At 47.8% G+C, this 9863-nt stretch overlaps 1 protein-coding gene across 1 annotated transcript; it reads right to left on the bottom strand.

The window, feature by feature from the left end:
* Nucleotides 1-2647: 2647 nt before the first annotated feature.
* LOC308664884 (ABHD16B-like) lies at nucleotides 2648-4030 on the bottom strand (the record flags this gene model as incomplete). Its single annotated transcript, XM_081322428.1, has 1 exon — nucleotides 2648-4030. The coding sequence occupies one exon, from the start codon at nucleotides 4028-4030 to the stop codon at nucleotides 2648-2650; it is 1383 nt and encodes a 460-aa protein (XP_081178554.1).
* Nucleotides 4031-9863: the final 5833 nt, after the last annotated feature.

The raw sequence follows: 9863 nt of genomic DNA, 5'->3' as shown, positions 1-9863 counted from the left end.
CTGACTGATGAAAACAAATAAGTTTGAAATGCATATCAGTCTCCCTTTAATTCTTTGTTAGCAATCTAAAAAATTTACACAAATATGAGCTGTCACTGTTGTGACTACTGCCTGTGGATGGCCTTCGGTTAGGCCGAAACAGGAAATAAGATTTGTCCCATGTTTGGGGCCTAGCAAGGTAATCTAAATAGTTAACAAGCATTTAAAAATGTGTGTGTGTGTGTGTGTGTGTGTGTGTATACACACACACATACATATATACACACACATACATATATACACACACATACATATATACACACACATACATATATACATACAGTATATACATATATGTAGATCTTTGGTCATTTGGGTTTTTTCCCACGTAGAATTGGAGGTATGAATGACCAAAGATCTACATACAAACACCCGCGAAAACCTCAGAAAACATATACATACATACATACATACATACATACATACATACATACATATATGGTTGTGGGAAGCCAGCTTGTTTGGTTGTGATTTAATGTGCTACACAGGTAATCCTTGACTTACAATCACAGCTGAGCAAAAAATTTGTGCGGTTGAAATCAAACATTTGCTAAGTGAGTTTTGCCCCATTTTATGATCATTCTTACACAGTTGTTAAGTGAATGAAGGCAGTTGTTAACTTAGTCACACGGTTGTTAAGTGAATCTGGCTTCCCCATTGGGTTTGCTTTTCAACAGGTCGCAAAAGGGGATCGTGCGACCCTGGGACACTGCAGCCGTCATAAGTTCAAGCCAGTTGCCAAGCATTTGAATTTTGATCGCATGTCCATGGGGATGCTGCAATGGTCGTAAGTGTGAAGAACGGCCATGTCACTTTTTCCAGTGCTGTTGTAACTTTGAACTGTCACTAAATGAACTCGATGTACCTCAGGTTCCTGGAAAATAAGTTGATTCAGTTATCCAGCATGTGTGAACCACTGAAAACACAGTACAGGTCGTCCTCAACTTATAAACCGTTCGTTTAGCAACCATTCAGTTACAGCAGCACTGGAAAAAGTGTTGGTCCTCGCACTTGTGACCGTTGCAACATCCCTGTTTTCCCACAGTGAAAAATTTGGGTGCTCGGTACATATTTCTTTGCAGCCTCTTGAGGTGACGTGATTGTGTCTGGAGCCTTCTCACAAGCCGGCTTCTGACCAGCAACGTCAATGGGGGAAGCTGAACCTCCTTAATGACCCCACGATTCGTTTAACAACCACAGTGATTCTCGTAAGGTAAACAGATGCATTAACAACCCGTGGCAAAAATAGTTGTAAACTTGGGCGTAACTCACTGAACAGAGCCTCTTGCTTATCGATGGAAATTGTGGTCGTAAGTCAAGTCCTCCACTTACAACAGTTTGTTTAGTGACCAAAGTTACAACAGCAGTGAAAAAACTGCCTTATGACCGTTTTTCACACAACGGTTGCAGCATCCCCTTGGTCATATGATTAAAATTCAGATGCTTATCAACTGGCTCATATTTATGACGGTCGCAGCGTCCTGGGGTCAGGTAGCAAAGTCAATGGGGGAAGCCAGATTCACTTAACAACCACGTTACTAACTTAACAACTCCAGTGATTCCCTTAACAACTATAGCAAGAGAGGTCATAAAATGGGGCAAAATTCACTTAACAAATGTCTCGCTTAGCAACAAATTTTTTTTTGGCTCAGATGACTTTAGCCTGGCTTGTTATGCAAATACAGCCAAGGTTGGTTAACGTATGATTTAGTGAGTCTCGCAACCCAGAAATTGGATGGCTCGAATAACTTCTAATACGTAAAAAAAATGTTTCATGTATATTTTTTTTTTTTAAAGGTTAAAGGAGTCCCGGCGGATTTTTCCCCGCTCGTCGTTGTCAACTCTAGGGGGCGCTGCTCGCCTCCGTTTCAAAACCATTGAGCCAGCACTGTCCAAAGACATTCCCGGGGTCACGTGGCCAGCACGACATCACAGAGCGCCATTACCTTCCCACTGAAGTGGTACCTATTTATCTACTCTCGCATTTGCAGGCTTTCGAATTGCTGGGTTGGCAGGAGCTGGGGCGAGGATGGGCGCTCGCCCCGTCGCATGGCGCTGACGACTCAAACCCCGGCGGTCAGCTTTTCCGCATCTTTAATCCCTGAGCCCCCGCGGCTTCCTTTTCGTGTATACATCGGCTGTGTAAATGTTTTCAATAACATTTAAACAGATACGGTTAGTCCGTTCCTTATGACCACAATTGAGCCCCAAATTTCCATTGCTAAAAGTGACAGTTGTGAGTTTTGCCCCCATTTTATGACCAGTCGTAAGTTGAGGACTACATATATGTGCCCCAGGGCATCGTCAGGCTCCTGCTTGGGAGTGGCTGTTGTGATTCCTCACACCCACCCTGCCCTTGTTTAATCCAGATTATTGGGCCACCGTGCTAATTTTCTGCAGGGGACCTGCTGCTCCACAAGTTATGCTGGCCCATAGATGATGGGGACGGTCCAGCAGCTCTGAAGGACCCCTACTTGGGAAAAAAGGGCACATCACCCAAAGACAACAGAGACACACAATCAGATTCTCCAAGACCTTCTCTTTGTATGTCTCTTTGTCTTGTCTCTTCCTCTTTTCTCCATTCAGTGTCCACCTTCTCCTCTTCCTGCTATAATCGCCACGGCATTTGGAAGTCATCGGGCTTCAGAAGAGACCAGTGGGTGGCCTCCACGTTCTTCAGATGCTTCTTGGCTAAGAACACCGCCAACTGTTGCTTCTCCCTGCACTGGCTGTACTTCCCAACATGCCAAGGGAAGTAGTCCTTCAGCCCCAGGCCGGACTTGTAGCTCTGAAGCTCCTTCGTGCACCAATCGTCATTCACTTGGTAGCGCCGGTAAAGGGCTACTTCCTGCTTGGCGTTGAAGGCTCTCAGCCAGTCGTGGACCGCTTCCCGTCCTTCCTGGGACATGACACATGGGTAACGATGCTCCAGCAATTGGATCAGGAGCTCGTTGGCCCTGTTGCATCGGAGGTTGGCTATCTGGTCTTCCAGACCCACTGGGCAGGTGCTGATGACTTCATCCTTGGTCCTACGAATGAGTAAGACGGGGCCACAGTACTTGCACAGCTGTTCCCCTACGTTGAGGTTGAAGTGTTCCTTCACCGTCCGGACCACCAGCTTATTCCAACTCTTGGGCATGACGTTCAAAGCCAAGGGGAGCAAATCGTCAAAGGTGGCATCCAGAACCAACGCGCCCAGCGTTGGGTAGGACATGGCAGCGCAGGTGGCAGAATATCCCCCCAGGGACCACCCATACATCACAATGTCCTCCACCTGGAAGCCCAGACGGAGCATGGCGTACCTCATCACCACGTCCACCGCATTGGCATCGTTCTTCGGGTACGGTTGGCCGGTGCTTCCGGCAAAGCCAGGGTGGTTCCATCCCAACACCGAGTAGCCTGTCTTCAAGGGGGTGAACAGGCAGCCCCACTGGTAAAAACTGACGTTCCCCTCACAGCAGATCACGAGGCGGTTCCCCCGTTCTGTTCCGGGGATGTTCAACTTGCTTCTCCTGTCCACAAACATGGTGTCGATCTTATTCCCGTCCCGGGCTACCAACTTCGCCCGTCTCCCGTTATACTCTTGCAAGAGACGAGTCTGACCCTTGGCCAGGATCGGGAGCAGGGCTTGGTTCAAAAGGAAGACCGATCCTGGGTACAGCAACCAGCGGCCTAAGGAGTGAGCCATGATGTAGCTGGCAACTCGACTGGGCAACTGTTTTAGACTGCTGATCAGGTTCCATTGGCTACTCCGATGTCCATAAGGCCCCGCCTCAAATGCCAGTTCTGGGGGACAGGCTCCTGGCACAGCCTTGAGGACCGGGTGCTTACGGGATTTGCCATTGCCGCTGTGAGCTGCTGGGAAACCGCTACCTCCTGCTTCGTCCCATCGAAATTCCACTGGCCAGTTAGCGAAATCAAAGTGATAACTGGCCGTAAAATAGGCCTTAAAAACTCGGGCTAGAGCTTTGGGGAAACAGAAGACACACATAGGGAGATGATGCTTATTCTCTAGGAGATGCATAAAATAAATTTAAAAAAAAACACGGAAGGGGGCAAGGCAAGGACCCCCACCTGGATATTTCTGATGTCTCAGAAGTAAGATCCTCTTGGCTGGACCACTTCCTTCATAGCTGCATGGCGCTGGCTTTAGAAGGACACTTCTGTGGCCATGTTGAACCCATGCCCAGGCTGCTCCAAGGGTGGTTCAGCATCCCCTCCCACAAGAACAGCGTAATAATGGGTGACATCAGCCCCCTTTGTGAACTCAAACAGCTCCCAATTCAAGCAAGGGCCACTGCCTGTGCAGGGCTGAATGAGTCCTGTTGACAGAAGGTCCACAGGACAATGATGGACGGTGGTGGAGGAGAATGTCCTCCAGTTATAGAATAAATTGAACCTGTCTCGGTTGTAGTAACTGCGAGAGGGATCTCGGAGTCCTAGTGGACAATCCCTTAAATAGGAGCCAGCCGTGTGCGGCAGCTGCCAAAAAAGCCAACACAGTGCTAGGCTGCATTAACAGAGGGATAGAATCAAGATCACGTGAAGTATTAATACCACTTTACAATGCCTTGGTAAGGCCACACTTGGAATCCTGCATCCAGTTTTGGTCACCATGATGTAAAAAAGGCGTTGAGACTCTGGAAAGAGTGCAGAGAAGAGCAACAAAGAAGATTAGGGGACTGAAGGTTAAACATATAAGAAACGGCTGCTGGAATTGGGTATGTCTAATGAAGAGAAAGATTAGGGGTGACATGACAGCAGTGTTCCAATATCTCAGGGGCTGCCCCAAAGAAAAAGGGGAGTCAGTCTGTTCTCCAAAGCGCCCGAAGGCAGGACAAGAAGCAACGGATGGAAACTAGTCAAGGAGAGAAGCAACCTAGAACTAAGGAGAAACTTCCTGACAGTGAGAACAATTAACCAGTGGAACAACCTGCTTTCAGAATGCTGTGAACGCTCCAACACTGGAAGTTTTCAAGAAGAGACTGGACAGCCATTTGTCTGAAATGGTATAGGGGTCTCCTGCTTGAGCAGGGGGTTGGACTAGAAGACCTCCAAGGTCCCTTATTCTGCTATTCTGTTCTTCTGCCTGGAGGGTTGGCACTGGGCAAAACACCAACCTGGCGTACCTTTCTCATTGAACTCTAGGGTTGAAGAAATGAGGCTGGAGGGCTGGTGAGACGGTGCCAGTTGCCTATTCAGAGATCAAAGGGGATCGACCTGCAGCCTTTACACCGATCCCAATTGCTTGGCAATAAAACCAGTTTAGAAGTCTTGCAAAAAAAGAGGTTGTATATTTGGAGAACAAAAGAAGGACTAAGTGGAATGGAAGGAGATCTGGGGGGGAAAAAGAGGTTGCTTTTTGGAAATATATAGGCCAGGGGTAGGCAACCTTGGCTCTTTTATGACTCGTGGACTTCAACTCCCAGAATTCCTGAGCCAGCATGGCTCACCTTGGAAATCTCTCTTTCCCCTCAGCATGGCTGACTCAGGAATTCTGGGAGTTGAAGTCCATGAGTCATAAAAGAGCCGAGGTTGCCTACCCCTGAGCTAGGGCAAGGGTAGACAACCTTGGCTCTTTTATGACTCGTGGACTTCAACTCCCAGAATTCCTAAGCCAGCATGCCTCAGCTTGGAAACCTCTCCCTTTCCCTTCAGCATGGCTGGCTCAGAAATTCTGGGAGTTGAAGTCCACAAGTCATAAAGCGGCCTAGGCCTAGGCCAGGGGTAGGTAACCTTGGCTCTTTTATGACTCGTGGACTTCAACTCCCAGAATTCCTAAGCCAGCATGGCTCACCTTGGAAATCTCTCTTTCCCCTCAGCATGGCTGGCTCAGGAATTCTGGGAGTTGAAGTCCACGAGTCATAAAGCGGCCTAGGCCCAGGCGAGGAGTAGGCCACCTTGGCTCTTTTATGACTCGTGGACTTCAACTCCCAGAATTCCTGAGCCAGCATGGCTCAGCTTGGAAACCTCTCCCTTTTCCCCTCAGCGTGGCTGGCTCAGGAATTGTGGGAGTTGAAGTCCACAAGTCATAAAAGAGCCAAGGTTGCCAACCCCTGATCTTGCTTGACAGACGTCAGGCCCCCAGAACAAAAACAGACATACAGCATAGAATTTCTTCTGAGTAATTTCCTTTCATTGTTCCTCACCTATAGACAGAATCTTGCCAAACTAAATCAGAGTACAGTTAGCCTTTGACATACGGCCACAAATGAGCCCCAAACCGTCTGTTGCCAAAGAGTCAGTTGTTAAGTGAGTTTTGCCCCATTTTAAGAGCTTTCTTGGCACAGTTGTCAAGTGAATCACTGCCGTTCTTAAGATACTAACATGGTTGTTTAAGTGAATCTGGCTTCCCCGTTGACTTTGCTTGCCAAAAGGTGGCAAAAGGGGATCTTGTGACCCCGGGGACAGTGCAACCTGTCATAAATACGAAGTAGTTGCAAAGCGTCCAAATTTTGATCAATTGACCAGCGGTTGTAAGTGTAGAAAACAGTCATAAGTCACTTTTCCCAGCTCATTGTAACTTTGAACGGTCGCTAAGTGAATTAATGTAAGTTGAGGACTTCCTTTAATTGCATAAGCAAAGAATTAGCGATAACCCTTATATACCGCTTCACAGTGCTTTACAGCCCTCTCTAAGCAGTTTACAGGGTCAGCCTCTTGCCCCCAACAATCCGGATCTTCCTTTTACCGATCTCGGAAGGATGGAAGGCTGAGTCAACCGTGAGCCGGTCTGGATCGAACTCCTGGCAGTGGGCAGAGTCAGCCTGCAATGCTGCCTTCTAACCACTGCGCCACCAGGGCCTTTCCTTCCTTCCTTTTCCTTCTGGGTCCTCATTTTACCAACATTGGAAGGCTGAGTCAACCTTGAGCCGGTCAGGATCGAACTGATGGCAATCGACAGAGTTAGCCTGCAATACTGCATTCTAATAGATAGATAGATAGATAGATAGATAGATAGATAGATAGATAGATAGATAGATAGCAATAACGCTTAGACTTATATACCACTTCACAGCGCTTTACAGCCCTCTCTAAGCGGTTTACAGAGTCAGCCTATTTGCCCCCAACAATCTGGCTCCTCATTTTACCGACCTCGGAAGGCTGTGTCAACCCTGAGCCAGTGAGAATTGAACTTCTGGCGGTGGGCAGAGTTAGCCTGCCTGCATTCTAACCACTGTGATACCACGGCTCGTGGTGGGCTGTGATGGTGCAGCGAGTTGCTATGGAGGAGCTGCCTCGAACCGCTTCCTCCCAACAGGCTATGTAAACTTGACTGTCTCTTGGTCCTCTGGGAATGCAGCCCCTCCCTTCTGGGTATCCAGACTACATTCCACCACACCAGATTCAGGTAGCCCTCGACTTACAGCAATTCATTTAGTGACAGACTGAAGTTACAGCAGCACTGGAAAAAAGTAACCTATGACCCTTTTTTCACACTGAACGACCGTTGCAGCATCCCCAGGGTCACCTGATCAAAATTTGAATGCTTGGCAACCGACTCATATTTACAACGGTTGCAGTGTCGTCGGGGGGGGGAGGGTCATGTGATCCCCTTGTGTGACCCTCTGACAAGCAAAGTCAGTGGGGAAGCCGGAGTCACTTCACAAATGGGTTAAGTGCGGTGATTCACTTTACAACTGTGGCAAGTCATAAAAGGGGGCAAAACCCACTTGACAACTGTCCCGTTTAGCGGCAGCAATTTGGGGCTGAATCATGGTTGTAAGTCAAAGACTACCTGGATCTAAGCTTCACTTTCTCTCATTACTCTGGAACGCGGCCCCTCCCTCCTGGGCATCCAGACCACATTCCACCACACCAGCTAATTTAAAATTTGAAAGATGGATCCTGAAGAAGGTAAAGACTTTAATAGGTGCCAGGATGTCATCACATTCAATTCAATTTATTAAAATGGTCCCTATGTGTACAGCACCAGTGGCTCTTCTCCAACTGGCTGCTGTGGGCCCCAAAGTGAGAACACAATCCGTGGAATACAACTCACAAAGGAATTGCTTTCAATGGACAAGTTTAACAGTCTCTCTCTCTCTCTCTCTCTCTCTCTCTCTCTCTCTCTCTCTCTCTCTCTCTCTCTCTCTCTCTCTCTCTCTCTCTCTCTCTCTCTCCATCTGTGGAACTGTTTAGTTTGGGTATTAGCAAAGGAGGTTTATATTCTATATTAATGAGGCACAACGGTTTTCAGACTTGACAACCTGATATGCTGGCTGGTGAATTCTGGGAGTTGTAATCCATACATCTTAAAGTTGCCAAGTTTGAAAAAGGACTGGCCTAGGAGATATAAGTACTCCTTGACTTATGATGACACTTAACGGCCCTTTGGAGTTACCAGGGATTCCACGGGGTTACTTGTGACTCGCTTCCCAAGTCCCAATGGTCAACCCGTCACTCACCACCTTAGTTTACAAGTGTGTGTGTATGTGTGCGTTTGCTTTAAACACCCCTAAGAAAACAACACTAAGGGCTCTCTGAGCTTGGTGGTTTTCTTGCAAATGTTTCATTACCCAAACTAGGTAACATCATCAAAAGGGGAGTATGGGGCATGGAGAGGAGGAGGAGGAGGAGGAGGAGGAGGAGGAAGAGGAGGAGGAGGAGGAGGAGGAGGAGGAGGAAAGTCCTTGGTGCTCTCTTAGCTTGGTGGTTTTCTTGTAGATGTTTCATTACCCAACTAGGTAACATCATCAGTGCTAGAAGGGAGTGGGGTTTGTGGAAAGGAGGAGGAGGAGGAGGAGGAGGAGGAGGAGGAGGAGGAGGAGGAGGAGGAGGAGAGAAGGGGAGGAATAGGAGGAGGAGGAGGAGGAGGAGAGTCGTTGGTGCTCTCTTAGCGTAGTGGTTTTCTTGTAGATGTTTAATTACTCAACTAGATGTTTAATTACTCATCATCAGTGCTAGAAGGGAGTGGGGTTTGTGGAGAGGAGGAGGAGGAGGAGGAGGAGGAGGGGAGAGGGAGGAAGAGGAGTGTGGAGTCTTTGGCTGCTCTCTGAGCTTGGTGGCTTACTTGCAGACGTTTCATTACCAAACTAGGTAACGGCATCCGTACTAACTAGCGCCAGCAACGATGATGTTACCTAGTTTGACTCGTGAAACGTCTGCAAGCCAGCCACCCAGCTCAGAGACCAACCAAGGACCCCCCCCCCAAACTTTCCATCCCAGGCAACAAATAGTCTCCTTTATTGATAAACAACTCTTAAGTTGTGCACGGAAGTTCTCCAATTAGTTTTGCAACAAGGCAAACGAAGATTGCCCAAAAAGAACAAAGAGAGAGGAAGCGCAACCAATTCAAGGCTCAGACCGGCTGGAATTTGGGTGGCTTCCCACGTGGAGTGTTTTTTTGTCCCACAAAGTTCTGAGGAAGATGAAGAGCATTCAAGAAGGCGAATGAGGTGTGTCTGCTTCAGAGCATGGAAATGATAACCGCTTCTCAAGAGCTCCTGTATTTTCGCATGATTCATAAATTCCAACAGGAGCGTTTTTGCTCTACAAGGGTGGTCCCCAACTTGTGACCACAACTGAGCCCAAAATTTCTGTTGGTAAGTGAGACGGTTGCTGAGTGAGTTTTGCCCCATTTCTCCTTGCCACAGTTGAATCACTGCAGTTGTTCAGTTAGCGGCACGGTTGTTAAGTGAATCGTCTTCTCCATTGACTCTGCTTGTCTGAAGGTCGCAAAAGGGGACCACCCGACCTTGGGAGGACACTGCAACTATCTTTAAGTACATGCCAGTTGCCAAAGGTTTGAATGTTGATCACCTGACCATGGAGATGCTGCAACGGTTGTAGGTGTGAAAAAGTGCAATGATTCACTTAACCGC

Source organism: Vipera berus (assembly GCF_964194415.1).
Source record: "Vipera berus genome assembly, chromosome: 3".
NCBI classification, from domain to species: domain Eukaryota; kingdom Metazoa; phylum Chordata; class Lepidosauria; order Squamata; family Viperidae; genus Vipera; species Vipera berus.
The sequence above is the reverse complement of the archived record's forward strand: the minus strand, read 5'-3'. Positions and strand labels throughout refer to the sequence as shown.